Here is a 26424-nt window from a genome sequence, read left to right as displayed (position 1 = left end):
GGGGGGCGGCGGGGGCGGGGCACGGGACCGGAGCATGGCAGGAGGCGGAGCTAGTGTGGGAGAATACAGGAAGGGAGGAGGGCCGGCCCGGGGCTGCTAAAATTGGAGATTTTTCGTGCGGGGTGGGGGGGGGGCAAGGTGTCCATACAGGACGCTCATGACAAGTGCCTTTGCCCCCTCCCGAAACACACATGTTTGTGGGGGGGGGGGTTTTTTGTTTTGACAGCTAGGCCTTTGTGGCATGCGCAGAGCAGCCAGCATAACGCTTGGGCTGCTCTGTGCATGCTTTAGGCGCTGATTAACGACAGGTTTAACGATTCTGTGATACATCCTACTTTGCAATACCGATCCGAACATTTCTGGAGTGTTTTTGTAGTGCATGCCTCGTTTTTTTTTAAATCGTTAAGCACTTTTACGATTCTTATTTTTTAACGTTTGGTTGATGCATCTGGGCCTCAATGACAGTAGGCTGTACACAAATGCTAAACTTGACTGAGTTGTTTTTGAGGTAAAAACTGGAGGCAAAGGAAATAAGTGAGCCTAGAATTACAGCCACCCCATAGGAAAAACAGCCAAGTTTAGATTACACCACCAAATGTCAGACTGGCTGCCAACTGTCAAACTGACTGTATGGAGATCATAGTGCACCTCGGAAGACTTGCATTGTCTCCTGGTAAACCCATTACTCATTGTTTTTGAAGAAGATGTGGAATTGACCTGACTAGGTGTGACACCTGAAAAAAACAAACAAAAAAAAACAGACAGAGAATGACGGAGGAGGATAATTTGGTGAGTGAGCATGTTTCTAATCCCTTTCACCTCTGAAAGAAATGAAATGAGATGTGTAGGAATGTTTTATTGCTGGTCTAAAAATAACTGAAAGAAACTTTACTTCTGCTTGGGAACAATAACATTTTAGGGACATGTAATAACTCAGGGCTCTAGGAATTTTTGCCCTACAGAAAGAAATGCCCATTTATGATATCCTGTCTCTCCACTAACAAGCAACTGAGCACATTTAAAAAACTGATGCATGGAAGATACATGACAGACATGATCAACCTACTAACTAGAAACACATCCGAATCTACACAAACGTACCTAAATCTCCACTACCCAAGCTGCAAAGGACTCAAATACAAATCAACTTACGCATCCAGTTTTTCCTACATCAGCGCACAACTGTGGAACGCACTACCAAAAGACTTGAAAACTACATACGACCACTTACACTTCAGAAAAACACATAAAACCCACCTGTTTAAAAAGGCATACCCTACCGACCCAATATAAATGCCTGTTCTCTGCAACACAACACTAAAATTCGTAATGGTCATTACACAACTCTCCCATTGTACGATTCCTTTATGTGGTCCTACCACATGAACCTTATCCTACCACAACATCACCTTGTATTTGTTTACTCCGGAGACTACAAACAGCTCTCCGGCACTATGTAAGCCACATTGAGTCTACAAATAGGTGGGAAAATGTGGGATACAAATGTAACAAATAAATACAGAGACTGTTCTAAAGAAGAGACTGCATTTGTCATTCTGTATTTTGTTCCAGAAGTTGAGATAATGTAGCTAGCTGTTACAATATACCCTCTTTTGTGCTGTTGAAATCCTAACTTTCAATGTTGTTCAGCATTTCACAGTTTAATGCTACCTACTATGAACTTGCTCTGTTATCCAGCAGTCACATTTTTGTGAGATTGTGTCCTACCTTCATCCATGCTAAGTCACTTCCCACAATAGCTGTATGATATCACTATGATCGCTGGCTGACTGTGGAAGCTTAGATCCAAACCTCAGCCAGATTTTGAGTGCTATTCCTATTACTGATGTTGATTTAAATAAAAATAAATACATATTTTGAATAGATGGCTCTTTGACTCCACCAGAGGGGGTAAGTTAGTGGTGGCATATTTGGTGTGTGTTATACAACATAATATAATCTACTATAATAAACGCACCCTCAACATTCTGAGGACACTGACGTCACTGAAGTCACTCAGACTCCCAGAACGGTTCGTGGATTCATGGTGGTGAAGCCACCCCACTGACCCGTGCCCCGCCCTCGCATCAAACGTCATGATGTCGAGGGCGGAAAAAAAAAAGTAAACTAAAGAAACATATCGCACCCACGCAGGGGGAGGAGGAGTAGGGAAACACGCTCCTCCCCCTGCCGACTCACCTGCGGAAAGGGAAACCACCTCCAAAGCTCCGGAGTCCAAATGACTCCGGAGGCCACTGTTCCGACATCCAACACCCCACCCCCCCCCGCGCACCAAAGCTCAAAAAGTATAAGCCCCGCCCACAGAATGGTAGACCCGCCCCCCCACCCCGACCTGCCCCCCCCAAAGCTGCAGGTCAAAAGAAGGAGGTCCAACATCCCTCCGCAACAACCCCCTCCTAAGCCACCCACCTTCGCGTTGCTTTGCCGGCGGGGGACCCGAAACCCCGCCCGCACAAGTCCTGTCTGCTGACTACGGCGTCATCTTCGCCGTTGCTAGCCTGCACAGGCTAGCAATGCCGAAGATCGCTGCAGTTAGACTCAGCACACACAACACAGGACTTCTGCTGGCAGGATTTTGGGTCCCCCGCCAGCAAAACTACACGACGGTGGGTGCGATGGCGGCGGGAGGGGGGGCATCGCGTGGAGGAGGCGCTTCATTCCTTCTTCTTAAAAGCAGGAAGGATCGATCGATCGATCGATCGATCCTTCCTTCCTTCCCCTCCCCCCCCCCCACAAAACTGAACCATACAACACACACACACTCTCATCTGGCAGCGCTTCCTCACCCCTCCCCCCACACACACTTACTCACTCTCATTTGGCCACACTTCCTCAACGCCCCCCCCAACACACACACACTGTCATCTGCCAGCGCTTCCTGAAACCCCTGCCCCCACCCAACTCACTCATCTGGCTGTGGTTCCTGACCCCACACACACTCACTCTCATTTGGCCACACTTCCTCAACGCCCCCCCCCCCCCCCAACACACACACACACTCTCTTCTCTCTCATCTGGCAGCGCTTCCTGAAATCCCTGCCCCCCACACACACACTCACTCACTCATGTGGCAACCCCCCCCCCACCACACACACACACACTCATGTGGAAACACTTGATAAACCGCCCCCCCACACACTCACTCACTCATCTCGCAGCACTTCCAGACCCCCCCCCCCACACACCCCTCTTCTTCCAAGCTGAAACTCCCAACACACACACACCTCCACACACACACTCTTTCTCACTCATCTGCCAGCGCTTCCTGAACCCCCCTCCCCCCCCACACTCTCTCTCTCTCATCTGCCAGCGCTTCCTGAAACCCCGTACACATACACACAGACACTCACTGTCTCTCATCTGGCAGCGCTTCCTGAAACCCCTGCCCCCCCCCCACACACTCACTAATCTGGCAGTCGTTCCTAAAACCCCCCCCCCCACACACACACACACACTCTCATTTGGCCCTGCTTCCTGAACCCTCCCCCCCCCACACACACACACACTCTCACTCTTCTGCCAGTGCTTCCTGAACCCACGCCCCCAACCACACACACTCACTCTCATCTGGCAATGCTTGATAAACCAGCCCCCCCACACACACTCACTCACTCATCTGGCAGCACTTCCTGAACCCCCACACCCCTCTTCTTCCAAGCTGACAACATACCCACACAACACACACACACTCTCTCTCATCTGGCAGCGCTTCCTGAAACCCCATACACACACACACTCTCACTCATCTGGCAGCACTTCCTGAAACCCCATACACACACACTCATCTGGCAGCACTTCCTGAACCCCCCCCCACACACACTCTCACTCTCTCTCTTCTCGCAGTGCTTCCTGAAACCCCATACACACACACACTCACTCTCTCTCTCATCTGGCACCGCTTCCTGAACCCCCTGCCCTCCCCCCCCCCCCACACACACACTCACTCACTCTGTCATCTGGCATCGCTTCCTGAACCCCCCCCCCACACATACACACACACTCACTCTCTCACTCGCATCTGGTAGCGCTTCCTGAACCCCCCGCACCCCTCTCCTTCTAACCTGAATCCCCCCCAACACATCCCCCCTCCCCCTCCTCCAGCACACCAATTGCTTGGGTGCAGTGGCGGCAATCTCAGACACCAGAGACGGGGGGGGGGGGGGGGTCTGACACCACAGAGACACAGGAAGGGAGGTATCTCTGTCACACACACACTCTCTCTCTCACATACAATGTCTTTCTGACTCTCACTCTCACACACTCTGTCTCACACGGTATCACATTCACTCTCTATGTGTCACACAGTCACTCACACCCTCACTTGGTCTCATACACTCACTCTCACAGAGAATCTGTGTCTCACACATACTCTCTCGCACACACACACTCTCTCTCACACTGTGTCTCACATACGCACTTGCACACACTCTCATTCTCACACACTCACACTTTCACTCTCTCTCTCACACAGTCACTCTCACATACACTCTCCCAAACATACACACTCCGAGGAAAACCTTGCTAGCGCCCGTTTCATTTGTGTCAGAAACGGGCCTTTTTTACTAGTTAAGTCAATAATATCAATCTGTACTGTGTTTCTGTTAATTTGTGGTTTTTGAGCACTTACTACTACTACTACTTAACATTTCTAAAGCGCTACCAGGGTTACGAAGCGCTGTACAATTTTAACACAGAAGGACAATCCCTGCTCAGAGAGCTTACAATCTAATGGACAAATGTAGAGTCAGTCAAGTAGGGGTAGTCAATTTGGGGCATTCATGATTACATGAAAGGTATAAAGGTATAAAGGTTAGGTGCCGAAAGCAATATTGAAGAGGTGGGCTTTGATATCATTCAGTGTAAAAAATGTAACGAAGGATGCTATATTGGAGAAACAGGCCAGATGCTTAAGACAAGATTCAATTTACATAGACATCACATGAACAATACTGGTGCCAGTAGGGCTCCCACCCCTGTTGGTCAGCATTTTACAGGACCAGGATACTGTACCAGTGACTTCACAGTGAGAATCCTGAAAGGTAACTTTAAAACCATACAAGAACGTAAGACCTTTGAAGTCAGAATGATTGAATATTTTAACACCCGATTGAATATTTTAACACCCAACAGAAAGGACTTAACAAGGATCTGGGGTTCCTAGCCCATTACAAACCATAAAGCTGTATTTCTCTGTTGATCACCCCTCACCTATCCAGACCCATCCTGTTAGAATATCAATGATATGCTTTGATGTCCCCATGCATACCTCCTACCCACCCCCATCCTCCCACCCTGTCAGACTGTCATAGAAATGCTTGAATGTTTTCACTTATATACACTGTCAGCTAGCACATTTGCTTATTTCCGATCTGACGAAGAAGTGCAACCTTCGAAAGCTAATCAAGAAATGTATTAAGTTATGTCCAATAAAAAAGGTATCATCTTATTTTCTTTTCCATGTTTTATTTTGTTTGATTTCTATTGATAACTTTAAGAGTGGACTAACATGGCTACCACACTCCTCTACTTAAAATTGTAAGAAATTGCCTTCAGTGAGTTGTTAAGAAAATGCATTAGGAAATTGGCCTGTATTTGACTAGTGTGAGACCCCAGGATGGAGGAAGGAGAACAGACCTGAACAAGGTGTTTATCTCTATTTCAAGAATTAATATTGAAAACTGTTTTTCTCCTACTGTCCCCAAGCTGTAAATAGGATGTTTAGTTTAAATAACAAGCCATCAGTAATTGTTATAGTTTCCTTATCAATAGCTGAGAAAATATCATGTATTAGACAATATTTACTAAAACCATCTGTATCCTGCCTACCGCTCAAAGACCCCTGTCCTTTGTATTTTTGCTGTCCATAAATAGAACTGATTCATTACCTCATCTGTGGTTTCAGAACTATAAATGTAACCATTTGCACTACTAGATTTGGGGAGACTTAAAAGGAGAGAGATATCTCCACTAGTCTCCCACCTTGTTAACAGGATACCTTATGCAATTCCAAATTAGAAGACCAGTTTCACTGACCACTTGTAGATTGAATTTTGCTTTTCAGAATTTACTTTCAACACTGCCAAATAAAGAAGCAGTTCCAACAGACAGCTAGAGGTCAGAAATCATCATTTTTCAAGATGGTGGAGCTGGAGAAAGGACCAAGCATCTCTGAAAAGGTATTACTTTCTAAACAATGGCATTTATTCTAAAGTCATTTTTATTCAATTTAAAGGAATAACCTCATTAAATAGATACAGTGAAACCTCGGTTTTCGTCGACTTCGGATTTTGTCGTTTTCGGTTATCGTCGATTTGTTTCGCAAAATTTTTGTCTCGGATTTCGTCGGCGTTATCTCAATAATTTCTATATACTGTATATAGCAAGGGCTGGGACGAGTATACAACATCCGGGGAACTTCCGACACTCCTTCACTTTGCATACACGCAAACAAAACCCCGCCTTCGCGTTGAGAGGAACTCCTTGCGTACAGGCAGCGTTGAGAGATAGGGGCCAGGATTACATGAAGACTGCTCACGCTACTATGGTGCCTCGGTTTTCGTCGGTTTCGGATTTCGTCGATAATTTTCGAACGAATTATCGACGAAAACCGAGGTTTCACTGTACAGTCAATAGTCATACATAAAAAACTTAGTTGAGACTCCATATAACTGACTACCAACCTTAGGAAAAGCATGTCATCCGAGAACAACCCATTGATGACGCCACTTTCCTTTTCTAGAGCCAGCATGCTGATATGAAGTTTCTTTGAATTCAGGAAATCTAAAATGATTTTGGTTATTTCAACCTCTTTCACATTAATTGTTTCTTCGGCTGTCATGTTGATAACCTTCAAAAGAAAAAGAAAATCAATTTTAACATCAGTAACTTTCAAACTAGATTATCATGGTATCTACAACATCCAAAACTTGCTGATAGTAATTTACAAGCTTTTAAATTTGCTAGCAATGTGTCAAAGACACAAAATAGAATCCAACACACTGTTATAAGCCTATAATGCAGATTGTATCATTTTAGGAACAAAGAGGAGCACCCAGGAACTTCATGGGGTGATACAGTCAGAGAGATGGAGTGAAGTACAAATGACAAATCCAAGTGGGTAAATCAGTACTACACTTTATTGCAAGGACTCTAATTGCTGTTGCTGCCGGCATTCTCAAAGACAAGTTTGAAGGTTGATGAACTCCTGATGAGGTATCATCACCGAAACACAGCCTTGTTGAGTCCTTGCAATAAAGTGTACTAAAGTTTTACCCACTTGGATTCATCATTTGTACCTCACTCCTTCTCTGATTGTATCATCTTAACATAGGATGTTGCAGGGTATACATTTTTTAAAAAAAATAAACAGCTTACAGAATTGGCAGCTAGGATGAATTTGAAATGTCATCCCAAAATGAAGTTTATTGCTGGAAACTAGAACAACCTTAACAGCTACAAATGCACTCCCAGTAATATGTGCAGCTGCAATGGCCTAATACCACCAATAATAGTAGCTTTCCTTCCTAGGTTATAACATACTCAGTCTAGTTCCTCTGGCTCATGAGATTAGGTTGCACACTAGGAGGATAGCAACTTAAACACCCCTGCCTCTCCAATGCAGAAAATTAAAGAGAAGAAACAACAATACAGACAATAAAACACACCCTCCAACAACAACAGAGCAGGATGAAATGTACACAATTAGGAGAAATATGTCATTGTTCACAAGCTTTCTCTACTGGCAGACTTTAAAATGTCTCAGTAAAGTGGCAAGCAATATATGGGTCAGGAAGTGTATGACAATTGTGTATCTGAGTATCTCTGATGAACTTGCAGTGTTATAGAGACCAAAGACTTCACTTGCTGTTCTGGGAGAAAAGGTCAAGCCCAAACTATGTCTAGCAAGGCTTCTATGAATGTAATTTGCTGTACTGGAAGGACATGGGACTTGAGGCAATTGATGATGAACCCTATTAGCTCTAGCACCCAAAGTTCTGCACATTGATTCCTGAGCTCCTCCTTTGATGGGCTCTTTACAAGGCAATTAACTATGTAGGAAAGCACAAGAACTCCCAGCCTGCGTAGTGATGTGACTACTATGAGACATTTTGTGAATACTCTGGGAGCTGATGCAAAGCCAAAAGGCAGGACGCAATACTGGCAACAGTGTTTCTCAACTCAAAAGGCGAATGCTACATACCTGTAGAAGGTATTCACCGAGGACAGCAGGCTGATTGTTCTCACTGATGGGTGACGTCCACGGCAGCCCCTCCAATCTGAAACTTCACTAGCAAAGTCCTTTGCTAGTCCTCGCGCGCCCATGCGCACCGCGCATGCGCGGCCGTCTTCCCGCCCGAACCGGCTCTTGTTCGTCAGTCCCATATGTAGCAAGACAAAGACAAGGAAAGACACAACTCCAAAGGGGAGGCGGGTTTGTGAGAACAATCAGCCTGCTGTCCTTGGAGAATACCTTCTACAGGTATGTAGCATTCGCTTTCTCCGAGGACAAGCAGGCTGCTTGTTCTCACTGATGGGGTATCCCTAGCCCCCAGGCTCACTCAAAACAACAAACATGGTCAATTGGGCCTCGCAACGGCGAGGACATAACTGAGATTGACCTAACAATTTATCCAACTAACTGAGAGTGTAGCCTGGAACAGAATAAACATGGGCCTAGGGGGGTGGAGTTGGATTCTAAACCCCGAACAGATTCTGAAGCACTGACTGGCCGAACCGACTGTCGCGTCGGGTATCCTGCTGCAGGCAGTAATGAGATGTGAATGTGTGGACAGATGACCACGTCGCAGCTTTGCAGATCTCTTCAATAGTGGCTGACTTCAAGTGGGCCACTGACGCAGCCATGGCTCTAACATTGTGAGCCGTGACATGACCCTCAAGAGCCAGCCCAGCCTGGGTGTAAGTGAAGGAAATGCAATCTGCTAGCCAATTGGATATGGTGCGTTTCCTCACAGCCACTCCCCTCCTGTTGGGATCAAAAGAAACAAACAATTGGGCGGACTGTCTGTTGGGCTGTGTCCGCTCCAGATAGAAGGCCAATGCTCTTTTGCAGTCCAATGTGTGCAGCTGACGTTCAGCAGGGCAGGAATGAGGACGGGGAAAGAATGTTGGCAAGACAATTGACTGGTTCAGATGGAACTCCGACACAACCTTCGGCAAGAACTTAGGGTGAGTGCGGAGGACTACTCTGTTGTGATGAAATTTGGGGTAAGGGGCCTGGGCTACCAGGGCCTGAAGCTCACTGACTCTACGAGCTGAAGTAACTGCCACCAAGAAAATGACCTTCCAGGTCAAGTACTTCAGATGGCAGGAGTTCAGTGGCTCAAAAGGAGGTTTCATCAACTGGATGAGAACGACATTGAGATCCCATGACACTGTAGGAGGTTTGACGGGGGGCTTTGACAAAAGCAAACCTCTCATGAAGCGAACCACTAAAGGCTGTCCTGAGATCGGCTTACCTTCCACATGGTAATGGTATGCACTGATTGCACTAAGGTGAACCCTTACAGAGTTGGTCTTGAGACCAGACTCAGAAAAGTGCAGAAGGTAGTCAAGCAGGGTCTGTGTAGGACAAGAGCGAGGATCTAGGGCCTTGCTGTCACACCAGACGGCAAACCTCCTCCATAAAAAGAAGTAACTCCTCTTAGTGGAATCTTTCCTGGAAGCAAGCAAGATACGGGAGACACCCTCTGACAGACCCAAAGAGAAAAAGTCTACGCTCTCAACATCCAGGCCGTGAGAGCCAGAGACCGGAGGCTGGGATGCAGATGCGCCCCTTCGTTCTGGGTGATGAGGGTCAGAAAACACTCCAATCTCCACGGTTCTTCGGAGGACAACTCCAGAAGAAGAGGGAACCAGATCTGACGCGGCCAAAAGGGAGCAATCAGAATCATGGTGCCTCGGTCTTGCTTGAGTTTCAACAAAGTCTTCCCCACCAAAGGAATGGGAGGATAAGCATACAGCAGACCTTCCCCCCAGTCCAGGAGTAAGGCATCCGATGCCAGTCGGCCGTGGGCCTGAAGCCTGGAACAGAACTGAGGGACTTTGTGGTTGGCTCGAGATGCAAAGAGATCTACCAAGGGGGTGCCCCACACCTGGAAGATCTGGCGCACTACTCTCGAGTTGAGCGACCACTCGTGAGGTTGCATAATCCTGCTCAACCTGTTTGCCAGACTGTTGTTTACGCCTGCCAGATATGTGGCTTGGAGCACCATGCCGTGACGGCGAGCCCACAGCCACATGCTGACGGCTTCCTGACACAGGGGGCGAGATCCGGTGCCCCCCTGCTTGTTGATGTAATACATGGCAACCTGGTTGTCTGTCTGAATTTGGATAATTTGGTGGGACAGCCGATCTCTGAAAGCCTTCAGAGCGTTCCAGACCGCTCGTAACTCCAGGAGATTGATCTGCAGATCGTGTTCCTGGAGGGACAAACTTCCATGGGTGTGAAGCCCATCGACATGAGCTCCCCACCCCAGGAGAGACGCATCCGTAGTCAGCACTTTTTGTGGTTGAGGAATTTGGAAAGGACATCCCAGAGTCAAATTGGACCAAATCGTCCACCAATACAGGGATTTGAGAAAACTCGTGGACAGGTGGATCACGTCTTCTAGATCCCCAGCAGCCTGAAACCACTGGGAAGCTAGGGTCCATTGAGCAGATCGCATGTGAAGGCGGGCCATGGGAGTCACATGAACTGTGGAGGCCATGTGGCCCAACAATCTCAACATCTGCCGAGCTGTGATCTGCTGGGACGCTCGCACCCGAGAGACGAGGGACAACAAGTTGCTGGCTCTCGTCTCTGGGAGATAGGCACGAGCCGTCCGAGAATCCAGCAGAGCTCCTATGAATTCGAGTCTCTGTACTGGGGGAAGATGGGACTTTGGATAATTTATCACAAACCCCAGTAGCTCCAGGAGGCGAATAGTCATCTGCATGGACTGTAGAGCTCCTGCCTCGGATGTGTTCTTCACCAGCCAATCGTCGAGGAGCGCCAGCGGCATTCCTCGCCGCAGCATGCTGTCTGAGAGCCACCACTCCATGCTGAGTCGGGCCGCAGGGAGCCAAGAGAGTCTGCATTGATAATCCTGAGATACTGGAGACCATCTTTGGAGTACAGCATACTGTAGAGGTCTCAGGTGCGCTCTCGCCCAGGGCACCAGTTCCATGGTGGCCGTCATCGATCCAAGCAGCTGGACAATGTCCCAAGCTCGCGGGCGGGGCATCCTCAGGAGCAGACGGACCTGATTCTGAAGCTTGCACCGCCTTTGCTCGGGTAGGTGCACATACCCCGAGGCTGTGTCGAACCTGGCCCCCAAATATTCTAGAGACTGCAAGGAGGTCAAGTGACTTTTGGCCAAATTGATGACCCAGCCCAGAGATTGAAGTACTGAGACCACGCTGGCTGTGACATGCTGACTCTCTGCAGCAGAGTTTGCTTGAATGAGCCAGTCGTCCAGGTACGGGTGAACCCGAATACCCTCTCGCCTTAGAAAGGCAGCTACTACCAACATAACCTTCGAAAAGGTGCGGGGAGCTGTGGCGAGCCAAAAGGCAAAGCCCGGTACTGGAAATGCTTTCCCATCACCGCAAACCTCAGAAACTTCTGGTGCGGGGGCCAAATTGGAATGTGCAAGTAAGCTTCTTTCAGGTCCGGAGACGTGAGAAACTCTCCTGGCTGTACCGCCGCAATGACGGAGCGCAGGGTTTCCATGTGAAAATGCTGCACTCTCAGGGACTTGTTTAATTCTTTTAAGTCCAGAATAGGGCGAAAAGACCCTCCTTTTCGCGGCACCACAAAGTAGATGGAGTAGCGGCCGCAACCGTGTTCAGCAGGAGGTACCGGGGACACTGCCCCTATCTGAATCAGACCTTGCAAAGTCTCCTCTACCGCCGCCCGTTTGGCGGCAGAACCGCATCGGGACTCCACAAACACGTTTCTTACAGGGGCGTGGAATTCTATTCTGTAACTGTCTCTGATCAGGTCCAAGACCCACTGATCTGAGGAAATGTTGGCCCACTCCTCGGCAAAGAGAGAAAGACGTCCTCCGATGACAGGAGTCGAGGAGAGGGCCGGCGAACCATCATTGAGAGGGTCGCCCCTGAACTCCAGGCCTTGAGCCAGCGGCTGCGGAACGTTTGTCCGAGCGAAAGGAGTTCCTCTGCTGAAAACGGGCACGAGAAGTGATCCCAGCAGAACGCCCCGGGCGGTACCTTTGAGCTTCATGGAAGCGAGGTCTGTAAGAGGAGTGGATCGCCACACCCTTAGAGGAAGGCCGAGGCCTATCTTCGGAAAAGCGCTGGGGTTTAGCCTCACCCAGGCCCTTCACAATTTTCTCCAACTCCTCACCAAACAGGAGAAGGCCTTGAAAGGGCAACTTCACCAACCTTTGCTTAGAGGCCATGTCCGCCGCCCAATGCCGTAGCCAAAGAAGACGGCGAGCCGCCACTGCTACTGCCATGTGTTTAGCCGAAGCTCTGACAATATCATAAAGGGTGTCAGCAAGAAAGGACAAGGCCGACTCCATCCGCGGAGCCACATCTGAAAAGGGCTCCGCTCCATCACCGGGCTGTTCCACTGCCTGTTGCAACCAAGCCAGGCAGGCTCTAGCAGCATAACAACTGCATGCAGACGCCCGAATAGTGAGACCTGCAAGTTCAAATGACCCTTTAAGTGCTGATTCCAGTCTACGGTCTTGAATATCCTTCAGGGCAACACCTCCTTCAACAGGGAGGGTAGTTCTCTTTGTCACAGCTGTGACTAGGGCATCCACTTTAGGCATAGCAAAGCGAGCCATATGCTCCTCACTCAGAGGGTATAATTGCCCCATAGCCCTGGAAACTTTCAACGGTCCCTCAGGGTCAGCCCATTGAGCCGAAATAAGCTCTTGGATGGAGTCATGCAAAGGAAAGGCTCGAGCAGACTTTTGATACTAGCCATCCTAGGATTCACAGAGGAGGCTGAGCCACTGTCAGGCAGGGGCGTAGCCAGACCTTGCCAGGAGGGGGGGCCAGAGCCCGAGATGGGGGGCACTGTTAAGCCGCCTCCCCCCCTCCGGCAACCCCCCTTCCCCCGCTCGATCGCGCCGACACTCTTAAACTCCCTCCCCCCTCCTCCCGCTACCAACCCTCGGCCGCCGTCGCCGCCCGCCCCATGAAGTACCTTGTTTGCTGGCGGGGCTGCACGGTGCAGGACGTAAGGCGTCAAAACCAGCTGATCCTTCAGACGAACTTTCTTGAATGAAGGCGCCGGAGTTTACTAACTCCAGCGCTGAAGAACACTCTTGGCTGGCGGGGTTTGGGCATCCCCGCCAGCAATCAAGGTAAATCATGCGGTAGCGGGGCTGGCGGCGATGGTGGGGGAGGGTTGGTGGCGGGAGGGGGGTCGTCGGCAGGGGGCCAGGGGCGAATCTGCGGGGGCCCGGGCCCCCTCAGGCCCCACGTAGCTACGCCACTGCTGTCAGGGTCCTCAATAGAGAGAGCCTGCAGGGTATCAGAAATAAAAGCTGGCAGCTCATTACGGTGGAAAATCCTCACCGCGGATGGATCGTCTAGATCCTGAGTCACTTCTGCACCAGACTCTGGCTCCTCAGACCATGAAGGCCTGCCAGAGTCCTCCGAATCCTCACAGCCCGACCACCGGGGGGGGGGGGGGGGGATGGAGGTGCAGCACTCTCTGAAGGGGAATGAGCCCTTCTGCGCTTCATATTCTGCCAATTATCAGGGAATAACGCCTCAGAGGGCATACCCAGGCTAGAATCCACCGGGTGGGCATTAGAAGAGGCCCCTGCAGGGCTTTGTGGGAGAGCTCTTTTAAGCATGTATGCTTTATGCATTAATAAGACAAAATCAGGGGAGAAAAACTCACCCTGGGCACCCGGATCTCTGCTGAGGTTAGTAGCTCTCATATCAGCCTTACTCCAAGGCTTCCCCCCGGGCTCAGGACTCTCCGTCTCAGCGGAGGTCGCACCATGTGGTAAATTCAAAATGGCGTCCGCTGCCAGCTCAGAGTGCGAAGAATCGTCGCTCGCCATGCTCGGGTCGGCTCTAACGTCTGTACAGCACGATTTACAGAGCCCCGCTGCTGATCTGCGCTTGCCACACTTGGAACAGCGCTTTACATTCTCTGCAGCCATCGCCGAAAACGGCAGTAAAATTCAAAATGGCGGTTCACGCCAAAATCGCCCCGATCGCGGGCCCACCCCGGAGGAGTCAGAAAACACTCTTACCTCACTGGACCGAGTATAACAGCTCCGGTCCCACAGAAAAAGGCAAGGAAAAACCTCTGTTCCTTTTTTTTTTTTTTTAACACTGTGAGGAAAGCAGAGGTAAATAGAAACTCCGGAAGCTCAGGTGAGTGGGAAAGGCAGGGAAAGGGCGAACCTATGTGCCTGCATCCACTGTTGGTGGGGAAGGACAGGGAAAGCTAAGCAATGTGTCCACATCCACAGAGGTATGGGTAAGGCAGGGAAAGGGCGAACCTATGTGCCTTTAAAGTGAAGCTGCTATAGCCTCCAACACCCCGAACAATTGGCAAGCCAGGAGCCACCTCCAGTCAGATTTTTGATGGAGCTCGAAGATGCTACAACCACTCTGCTAGGGGAGATAGAGATTACTGAAGGAGAGGCAGTGGAGCAAGCTGGTATGAGGCACTGAAAAAAGTGTGCTCTCTATCTCCTTCTGCTGGTTGATGGACACAACCCATCTGTAATGGCTGCATCTGCTTGATGACAAGGAAGGTATTATTTTATTTTCTATATTTGTTTTACTTCTATTTGTTAATTTGTAAAGTGGTGATTGGTATTTGTTAGTTTTTTTCAAATTTACATCTGCTGTCTTTATATTTTGCACAGTACTAGGGGACATTTTCTGTTTCTGTGGCGTTGCATTGTATGCAGAGTCTGGCATCTTGGGGGTTCAGTTTAATTTTTGTCTAAATAGAAAGTTTATGATTACTTATTCTATCGTGGATTCGGGTGTATCTGTGTTTGTGAAAAAAACATGGCTTTCAGTTGGCATTGACTGTGCAGGATCGACGATCTCTACTATTCTGTCTGGTTTCGTTTTATAACAGGTGAATTGATGTTCTAGTGCTCACTGTAGTGTTTAAGATGCTTTCCTTTTCCTTGTGTGACTTGTAGAAATGACTATTTATGGTATACTAGAATTGCTCTATAGGTCCTGAGTGTTTTGTATTCTCGGTATGCCTGATACTGAATTTTGGAGGGGGATGTTAAAAAATGACCAGCCTGGGTGTCAACTACCCTAGGTATGCCACTGCTTTGATCGCTGTCGCTGCCTATTCTCCCACAGCTGATGCCAAACTATGGAAGAGGGGGAAGGGCAGGGTTGATGCCAGGCTACAGTTCCAGGCTGGAGATTTTGGGACAGTCCTGCATTTCTGACCACCTCATTGTTATGGGACTTGCAGCACTGATTTCCATGGGCAGAATCAGGCACTGCAAATCCCACACTTATTTGGGTTATAAAGTTTAAATCAGGACTGCACAAATCTCAAGCCTGGAATTGGGTAATTTGCCATCTCTGTGATTTCTAATTTTTTGTGTTTTATTCTGCAGTTTGTAAGGGGTGGTCTGTTCTGCATGTGACCGACATAAAAGATTCTGTGTGCATGTAGTTCATGTGGGGATCTATATGAGTCTGACTTCTCTGGCTTTTTAAATGGGAACGTCAGTTTCAGAATTTACCTGTTTTATGAATGCAGCTTAATCAGGCATTTGCATTTGTTCCAAAGCAAAGTTTGAAGGATATGTGCCATTGACATGTTTGCCTTATAGCAGTCATATTTGGTCAAGTTTAAGATATGGGATAAAATCACTATATTTAAAAATGTCGGTGTTCCATGAACCAGGTATGTGGTTTATGTTAATGCAGGAGAGCTGTTGCACAGACTGTTTACTTAGAAATCCATCATCAAGTGCATTATTAAGGAGTATCCCAAGAAACACTACTCACACCTAGTGCCCACCCATATCAGCTCTGGGCCCACCCAAAATGTCAGGTCTGGCTACTCCACTGAGCAGTCTATTATTTCTAATAAGCATTTGCTATTGATTTATTAAGTGTTTGCTATTGTTTTAGGTAACTCAGTATGGAGGCAAGCTTCGACTACTGGCTTCAGCCCACAGAATGGGCCAACAAGCACACTCCTGCTGTCTCGTCTTATTAAACCTCGTTGTTTACAACACTGTGGGCCTCTTTTACAAAGCCGCGATACCGATTCCCAGTGCAGCAAATGAGAGGAAGCCTTGAACAGCTTTATTTTACTGGCAAATTTTAAAGGTTGTTTGTTTGATCATGGAATAGAGTTTTTTGTTGTTGTTGTTTTGTTTAGAATCAGAAGGCTTGCTTGAGCTATTTAGTAAATAGGCCCATAAAACTGCAATAAAATTTTGAAGATAACATGTAGAATTGCCAAAATTAATGAATACTAAAAACTTGCATGTTAAGGCATTTCCAGCATTTTCCTATACAGTTAATAAGCAGTCAAAAAATAATCTTTGCATTAACTGCATTGCAGATAGCATGATGCAGTCAATACCACTTCAATAGGAGTAAACTGCACCATGTTAACAGTTATTCAAAGCTTTACCTTCATTGGCATATCATAACATAGAACCATAAACATCAGTAAAAAATTGCTTAAGCCAGTGGTTTCTAAACTGTGCACTCCAGAACCCTGGTGTGCTGCAGTGAATTCTCAGGTGTGCCGCAGCAAATCCTGACCTCCCTCCCACCACCTACACTCCAGCACTGCGCCCTACTTTTCCCTTCCGCAAGTCCGGAATCTGCCACTTCCTCCTTCATTTCCCATCACCGCTGCAGTGATTGCAACTTACATTTTACACGTTCCTACTTTTTGCTAATGGTATGTTTCATGGAACAACACAACTTGTGGTGCTCACCACAAGATGTATTATTCAGTTTACATAATAATGAAATGTTTTATATGCACTGCACCTTATTATTGTATATCCCACAGTAACTTATTTTAATGTGTGTTATGGTATTATAACATATGTTACTGCCCTTTAATATGTGTTAAGGGGCAAACATGCATTAGGGCAATAATGCACATTAATGCAAACAGTTCAGTTTAAGAACATCAGAATACCAATACTGGGTCAGACCAAAGATCTATCTAGCCCAGTATCATGTTTCCAACTGAGGCCACTCCAGATCACAAGCATCTGGTAGAAATCCAAACAGTACCAACATTCCATGCTACCAATCCCAGAGAAAGCAGTGGCTTCCCCACATCCATCTCAATAGAAGAATATGGACTTTTTCTCCAGGAACTTGTCCAAACCTTTTTAAAACCCAGGTACACTAACCACTGTTACTACATCCTCCGGCAAAGCGTTTCAGAGCTTAACTATTCATTGACTACAAAAATATTTCCTCCTATTTGTTTTAAAAGTATTTCCATTTAACTTCATTGTGTGTACTTTTTGAAAGACTAGAAAATCGACTCACTTATACTCGTTCTACACCACAGGATTTTGTAGACTTCAATATCTCCCCTCAGCCGTCTCTTTTCCAAGCTGAAGAGCCCTAACCTCTTTAGTCTTTCCTCACAGGAGAGGAGTTCCAACCCCTTTATCATTTTGGTCGCGCTTCTTTGAACCTTTTCTAATTCAGCTATATCTTTTTTGAGATATGGCAACAAGAAATGTACGTAATACTCAAGGCGAGGTCAAAGTAACATTATAGTGTTCTCGATCTTATTTACCATCCCTTTCCTAATAATTCCTAGCATCCTGTTTGCTTTTTTGGCCGCTGCTGCACACTGGGCAGAAGATTTCAGCGTATTGTCTACAATACTGTTTGACTTGCCTACTTCTCTAGAGCCTTTGATCAATTCAGCAAATGTACCCTGAAGATTTCTGATATTTAAAAGGCCATAGGCCTATTTACTAAAAGATTTTTTAACCATTTTGTATCCATAGGGGGGAATGCTTAGTTAATCAGGCTCTAAGATTGTTTCCTATTTTCATCCAGTAAGTTTTGCATCTTCCAGTTCCTATTACTTGTTCAATGAAGTTATTGAAGTTAAGAAGTGATTCTGTCTTATTATAAACTAAGCTGAATTTCAGTTTAGCTCCGTTTACCTGCAAGTGAGACCTAACACTAGTCAGTCCTTTGAAGGTTATAATACTTTTTTAAAGAATGTATGAATATGTAAACTACAAAGGTTCTAGTTTTATCCAGAATGTACATATTTTAAATTAATAGTATAAAAGCTGCCGCATAAGAGCCTTGTTACCAACAGTGATAGTCTATCAATATGAAAAGGTCTGCAGCATAAATGTAAGAGTGAAAAATAGGATTTATGTATTTAGCAAAGATCACATCTAACTTTTTGCCTTTGGCACAAAAATTCCACTCATTTTTTTTAGTAAATCATCATTCCTATTCAAATGTGGAATTACTGAGGTATATTTAAAAAAGTTCCTGTAACAACATGAGCTACATTCCACCTCCACATATCCTAAATTAATGGTATCACATCCTGCTTTGTAGATCATTTTAAGCCTAACTGATACTACCACAACATATGTAACTTTGTAAGTCTATGTGCTTTGAAAATGAGCCTCTTAATTTCCTAACAAATACCAACTGCATAACATCATTAGTTCAACTTCTTTCTCACAAAATGGTTGAAAGTTAACTCCCCACCTTTAAACAAAGTAGACCGTCTCACACTCAAACACAAATCAGCCTAAGGGCCTTTATATGCTAAACCAGGTATAAGGAGAAACAAATATGCTGTGTTTTGAAAGGCCCTTGGCATTCTACTTCACCTACTAGCTGAGACTTGATTCAAACAGAGAATTAGACTTTTGGAGCTATAATTGGAAATAATTTTTTGGAGACTTGGGAGCATTACCATGGCATTCCATGCAGATTATATAAATGAAAATGCTTACTGCTGTCTGCTGTTCTTGCCTGCCAATAACCCACATTTGGAGCTTCTGATTACCTCCAGTTTACTGCAATTGCACATCTAGTTGCCATTAAGCACACAGCAACCAATTTACACTTTTTGGCAATAAGGGGCCCTTTACAAAGGCACGCTTAAAAGTGGCCCGCACTACTTTTAGTGGGTGATTTTCCTGCATGCTCAGGCCACCTCTTAGCGTGTCTGCCAAAAAGCCGATTTTCTATTTTCAACAATAATGGATAGGCGCTAAGTCCATAAATAGCGCCTGGCCATTACTGTGTAAGCCCCTACTGCCTCCTATTTACTTGGTGGTAAGGATCTCACAGTAATTAGGCAGCGTGCGCTAACGTGGCCGTGCTGCCAAATACTGTCAGGAACACCCCCTGCAGTAGAAAATAGGTAATTATTTTCTACCGTGGGAAACTGCGAGCACCAACTTTGGAATTACCACCAAGTCCCTGCGTTACGCCAGCGGTGGGGCCGATTGGCACATGGTAGCCCTACCACGCATTTGTAAAAGGGCCCTTTAGAGTGTCAGGCAGTAGTCCCAACTATAGTTGCATGGGGACATAAATTTCACCCATCCCCAATGAAATCTAACCCATACCCAACCATATCTGCTAAGATCCATTCCATCTCCACCCATACCGCAGGAGACAAAGCTATTAGTTACTCACTCATAGCCCTTCATTTCCTCTTGACCAACCACAACAGCCTCCTGTGTTTTTTAGGCAGTATTCACTATTCAACCATGAGTGTTCCAAGCCTCAGCTTGGCGTTTTAGTTTCCTCTCTGGGCATTCTAAACCTCATTTTGGAGCTCCAATTGCCTTACTCAGTGCATTCCATGCCTCATTCTGCCATCAAAGATCAACTACACTCTTGCACGAGTTCCATGGCAACGCCACCCATGGGAATTCCATGGGGATTCCTGTGTGGCTCTCTAGTCCCAACAATTATATCATTGTATCTGAGCAGACTAACTTTAGTAGCCACAGCAATCAAGTGTCTTAAGTCATCCCAATATGCTCTAATGTTTGGGCACTTGCACCACAAATGACAAAAGTGTTCCCTTCTTCAATCATCCCATCCAATAGGTCTCTGCAAAATTAGGATATTAACACCTTAAGCCTATTCAGTGTTAAGTGCCATCTATACAGCACCTTATAACTATTTCTTTTTTTTTTTTGAGAGGATACTGAGCTATACAGTTCACCTTGTGATATGAGAAGAATTAATTGAGAATCATAAGTCCTCCAATCCTTCATATAGTATATGTAACTACAATGAATCCCTCCAACCTCAATCTACAAAACCTAGCAATAGCTCCACCTGAACTTTTCTGTGAGAGCCAAATCTGTTCAAAAGACAAATAGCCCACCAATTGTTGAGACCCAATCTTTTGTAAATAATGAGTGGAGGAGTGGCCTAGTGGTTATAGTGGTGGACTTTGGTCCTGGTGAACTGGGTTCGATTCCCACTGCAGGCACAGGCAGCTACTTGTGACTCTGGGCAAGTCACTTAACCCTCCATTGCCCCAGGTACAAATAAGTGCTTCCTACCCGAAACTCCGCTCACAGGACAAATCCCTCCTCTCTGCTCCCTTCTTCACCATCATCAACTCCAGACTCCGCCCTTTATGCCCTGCCTCTCCCTATGCTTGGAACAAACTCCCTGAGCCCATACGCAGAGCCCCCTCCCTGCCCATCTTCAAATCCTTACTCAAAGCCCATCTCTTCAATGTCACCTTCGGCACCTAATCATTTTACCTCTATCCAGGAAATCTAGACTGCCCCAATTGACTGTCTGCACATGTTGTCCATTAGATTGTAAGCTCCTTTGAGCAGGGACTGTCCTTCTTTGTTAAACTATAGCGCTGCATAACCCTAGTAGCGCTTTAGAAATGTTAAGTAGTAGTAGTAGAATTCCAGGTTATTTATTTATTTATTACATTTGTACCCTGCACTTTCCCACATACAGCAGGCTCAATGCGGCTTACATAGTAAAAGAAAAAAGCATTACAAAGAACATGTGAGAGGAATATTAAACTGTGATAAGCATAGCTGCTTACATAGTAAAAAAACATTACAAAGGACATGTAAGAAGAATATTATAAACTGTGATAAACACAGTGGCAACAAACAGGAACTAGAAAGGAAACCTTCCCTACTTTCTTCCCCACTAGGAGTAGCCTAGTGGTTAGTGCAGTGGACTATGATCCTGGGGAACTGAGTTCGATTCCCACTGCAGCTCCTTGTGACTCTGGGCAAGTCACTTAACCCTCCATTGCCCCAGGTACAAAATAAGTACCTGTATATATGTAAACCACTTTGAATGTAGTTGCAAAAACCTCAGAAAGGCGGTATATCAAATCCCATTTCCCTTTCCCCTTTCTTATTCTTCAAAATGCCCAAGAGGGTGCCTGTATCTTAACATTTGAGAAAAAGGTAAACTGTTTTTTAAATGTCAGGGATACAAAATAGTGTAGTAAGACAGTGTTCTGGGCTGTAGGTTACTGTCATTGTGGAAATGTTTCACTGTACACCACATTCTCAAGTCCATCTGCCAGTATTTTTTTGTAATAATTTACATCCTTGTTTTCAAAGTGTTAGATTATGATTCCTTAATAGGGAGACACCCAAATGATAAGCAATGTTCTGTATGCGAGGTGATGGAGGAATTGCAAATTGGTTTTAGTTTTGAAAAGCCTGTTTAAAGGATATTTATAAAATTCTTTATTGTCAAAATCTTCCCAATTAGCTTTGTTTGTGTGGGTAGCTGGGATTGATTTAATAAATTAATGGTATGAAAACGCTAAGATGCCCCGTTTGTACAGCTCTTGTCACTACTTAGTTGGACTCCCAGTCATTAAGGGCGTGTATAATGTTTGGATTTTAATTATTTTGTATTTGTTGATGCGCCCCCCCCCCCCCCCCGGCGAAAGGCCACCACCTCCCCGCGAAAGGACACACCTCCCCCCCCCCGGGTGCATTGTTACCTGCTGGGGGGGGGTGCCACGCGTCTGTCTGCTTCGCTCGTTCCATGCTCCCTCTGCCCCGGAACAGGAAGTAACCTGTTCCGGGGCAGAGGGAGCGCGGAGCAGACAGGCGCGTGGCACCCCCCCCCCCCGCCCCCCAGCGGCATGCACCCAGGGCGGACCGCACCCACCGCCCCCCCCCCAAGGAATGCCACTGCTGAAAGGGAACTTTAAAACAATACAGGAACGTAAGACCTTCGAAGTCAAAATGATTAAATATTTTGACACCCACCAGACAGGACTAAACAAAGATCTGGGTTTTCTAGCCCATTACAAAGCATAAAATTGTATTGCTTGTAAACTGTATTGCTCTCCTGACTCCCTGACTCACACCTATCCACCCCCATCCTGTTACTGTCAATGAAATGCTTTGATGTTTCACTGGTCCCGTCTCCATGCATATAGACTGTCACTGAAATGCTTTGATGTTTCACTTATATATACTGTCATCTACCAACATTTGCTTATTTCCGATCTGACGAAGAAGGGCAACCTTCGAAAGCTAATCAAGAAATGTATTAAGTTATATCCAATAAAAACTATCATCTTATTTTCTTTTCCATGTTTTATTTTGTTTTATTTCTATTGGATTACCTGATACAATGCGGAATTCATGGTTTACACTTGGGTCTTTTCTCCAATTTTTTTTTAGATAATAAATGTTAAACATTGATCTTTATTAAAATATCAATTTCACTTTTTGTTGGTACATATCTACTCAGGTCACAATCTAAATTGATTTTTAAAAATTCTTATATTCGGTCCTTTCATCCAATATGATGCCATGCAAATCACAAAATACATAAATAAAAAACAACACAAATGTACTACCACAGTGACACCCCCAGTGGCGTAGTTTGGTGGGGTGCCAGGGGAGCGGCCACTTCCCCCAAACGGAGTTCTGCTGGCGCCAGCACCTATTTTTTTCTAAACGTGTTCCATTTAAAATGCGGAAGTCCGCTTTTGCTCCCCCCGCGCCATCAAGCTGGCTCCACTTCTGACACCCCTCCCCCAACATGGTACATCTTAAGAACTCCAGAAAGAAGCTCTCTTTGGCACAATGCAAGTACTACGACAAGTATTAGAAATACATTTGAGAGAGTAAAATCATTCTTAATATACCCTGGCTTGTAAGAATGATGCTCATTACTATCATGGTATGCCCAACAACAACCCATTTGGAGATATTACCACTGACACCTACAAAAACAATCCATCAAAGCATATTAATATTAGAGCCCTGTTTACTAAGCCACGCTAGAGGCGCATTACAATTTTTAGCATGCGCTAAGCATTAGTGCATGCTAACCATGTAGATGCCCATAATATTCCTATGGGCGTCTACACAGCACAGGCTAAAAACGCTAGCACACCTTAGTAAACAGGGACCTAAGTATTTAACGTGTATTGCTCCCACTTCAACAATACTAATCCGACTCAAAAAAGAAAGCATGTTAAGACAATTTCAAGATACAATACAGCAGTATACCAAATTTGTACTCACAATTAAATCTATGGTACTTGGTACACATTTGAAAGTACACTGCAGCACTGACAACCTAAAGTATTTTTAGTGTTTTACCTAGAAAATTATCTATAGGCAGTGGAATGAGGTGAGGTGGTGCACTGGGGCCCTAGCTTTTGCCCAAGCAGCATTGGAAATAAGGATTTATTTATTTATTTGGTATGACCCTTCATTAAAAAATTATTTTCTGGTTCCGAGATCCTACTTGTTATTTATTATTTATACTCGAAAGAAAACAAACAATAATGGGGATAGTGAATAATAAGAATTCGCAATTAGGCAATAATGATATCAATCCAATTAAACTGGCAATTACAATAGCCAACATTTAAGGGGTTTGGGGGTTTTTTGTTTGTTTTTTGTGTTCAAGAGACAGAAAATAAAATTTACCATACCAGTGCTGGCCTTCCGACAGCCACCCAACTTAAAACACAAGCTAATTAGAAGTAAGCTCCCAACACAGACTCAAAAGAAAAGAATGGCACACATCCTTGCAATATATCCAGCTGCAAACTATGCCAAAACATTTCGCAGGACCCCACGGTCATTCACAAAGGAAAAATATTCAGCATTGAGAAATCTTTCACATGCTCATCTTCCAATGTGGTATATATCATTCAGTATAAAAAATGCAACGAAGGCTGCTACATTGGAAAAACCAGTCAGATGCTAAAGAAGAGATTTAACTTACATAGACACCATATGTCTTTTAGATTGTAAGCTCTTTGAGCAGGGACTGTCCTTCTATGTTAAATTATACAGCGCTGCATAACCCTAGTAGCGCTTTAGAAATGTTAAATAGTAGTAGTAGTATATGAAAAATGCCAGTACTAATAACGATGTCACGCCTGTGGGGCAGCACTTTACAAAACCAGAACACTGTACCTGTGACTTCATGGTAAGAATTTTAAAAGGGAACTTTAAAACAACACAGGAAGGTAAGACCTTTGAAGTCAGAATGATTAAATATTTTGACAGGACTTTAACAAAGATCTGGGTTTTCTAGCCCATTATAAACCATAAAATTGTACTGCTTTGTCCCCCTCCTGTCTCCATGCATATCTCACCTGTCCACCCCCATCCTGTTAGACTGCCACTGAAATGCTTTGATATTTCACTTATATATACTGTCATCTACCAACATTTGCTTATTTCCGATCTAACGAAGAAGGGCAACCTTCGAAAGCTAATCAAGAAATGTATTAAGTTATGTCCAATAAAAAAGGTATCATCTTATTTTCTTTTATTTCTATTGATTACCTTTAAAAGTGGACTAACACGGCTACCACACCTCTCTACAACAAAGGGGAAAACTGTTTGCTTTGTTTGCACACTATCGGACCTAAAATTAGGAATAATCAAGTTAGATTTCCTTTTAAGATCCTTATTGAAAAGCAGAATAAACGAGAGCGAGATGGGGGGAAAAAAAAGATCAGCGAGATCTAAAATGCATCCTGACAAGCTGCTTGGATGTGCAGGGTGAGAGGCGGTGCCGGCTGTGCAACTACAATCGCGGCACCTCCCGTCTTTCCTGCTGGAGGGCATCCCCAGTGCTCCACGGTCCCAGCGACAGAACGCGTCCGGAGAACCAAGTGCGCAGACTCGCCACCACCAAACCCAGCTCAATTACATAAGCTTCGGAAAGTAGCAGTGCCAGAGCCCTGACTACCGCCGCTGCCGTATCCACACCCAGCGTCTGTGTGTAAATAGGGACCACGAAACATAGCACTGCATTTGTTTCCTTCAGCCGAGGCACGCATCTCATCTCCAACCCCGCCCAGTCAATATTTCACCCCGCTCCCCTGAGTAGGAGAGCCAAGCCCCAGCCTCAACTGCGTCCACCAAATCAAACGCGCCTCCTTCTTCAAGGCCGGTGCGAAGCGACTAAAGGTAACGGGTGCAGTCGCTACCTTTATGCCCCCACCGCAGGCATGACGACCATGAGCAGCCTGCATGCTCTACTATTCTCTTTACCTGGGAACCGAGGGGTGTAAGGAGACGAGAGGAGGTGCAAGAGCCAGGGCTGGCTGAGGCACAGGCGGTTAAAGCACGGCTGTGTGCTGCGTTCGCGTCTCCGTCTCGCTGTCAGTGCGTCGCTCGTCCAGATTGCGGTTGTCAAGCGGATCAGAACTCAACCAATCACCGTTCGCTGATGCCGTTCAAGCCCTAGAGCGAGCGTGCAGGCTGTCCCAGCTGCTGCCCTAATGATGAGATACAAAGCGCAGGATGGGATGGGGCGCGACGAGTCCTCCAAAGTGGTGGGAAGCAGGGGACGGGCAGTGAAGCAGCGCGAGACCGACGCTCTTAGGGGGGGTTAGTTGGACTGGAGGATGGAAAAGGGGTGGAGTTTGAGTGGGGTCCGCTGCGGGGCTGTGATGATCAGCTGGATTCTCCCTACTAGGGCAAGAGCGCAGGAGGCTGTGCCTATTGTCTCTCACGCTGCTGTCAAAAGTGTAGAGCACAGTTAAATGTGGATTAGTTTGCTAAGCTGTTTAAATAATTATCTGAAAAGAATGATGTTCTTCAAATCATAATGGCATTGATGTAGTTTGTCTGCTTATGTTGTGTGTGCTGCGTTCGTCTAGTAGCGCTTTAGAAATGATAAGTAGTAGTAATAGTGTGTGGGAGGGGGAGTAAATGATAAGGAAATAATATTTGCACTGGGAATCAACTCGGCATTAGTACAACAATGGCGTGGCCTCAGCTCCAAACTTCATCAACTTCGAAATGTATGTGGAACGTATCTATAGAATGCAACAATCTATTCTAGGACAAAGTAGACTAGTATTCTTCATGTCAAGAGCCAGAGGCCAGTGCCAGTCCCCAATGACCTCAAGGGGCCAATACAGAAAGCAACCAC

The 26424-nt window shown here is 45.9% G+C and overlaps 1 protein-coding gene across 1 annotated transcript in view; it reads right to left on the bottom strand.

Annotated features, from left to right (window-relative positions):
* WDR47 (WD repeat domain 47) overlaps positions 1-25832 on the bottom strand; it is a 121902-nt gene extending 96070 nt beyond the window's left edge. The window contains exons 1-2 of the mRNA XM_030206722.1: positions 25539-25832; positions 6702-6868 (exon numbers count right to left, since the gene is read on the bottom strand). Of these exons, the coding sequence (XP_030062582.1) occupies positions 6702-6859 (158 nt within the window). The 5' untranslated portion in view covers positions 6860-6868; positions 25539-25832. The remainder of the gene's footprint in view (positions 1-6701; positions 6869-25538) is intronic.
* Between the last annotated feature and the right edge of the window lie 592 nt (positions 25833-26424).

This window comes from Microcaecilia unicolor, chromosome 6 (genome assembly GCF_901765095.1).
Source record: "Microcaecilia unicolor chromosome 6, aMicUni1.1, whole genome shotgun sequence".
NCBI classification, from domain to species: domain Eukaryota; kingdom Metazoa; phylum Chordata; class Amphibia; order Gymnophiona; family Siphonopidae; genus Microcaecilia; species Microcaecilia unicolor.
Note: the sequence above shows the minus strand (reverse complement) of the source record. Positions and strands in the feature narration are given on the sequence as shown.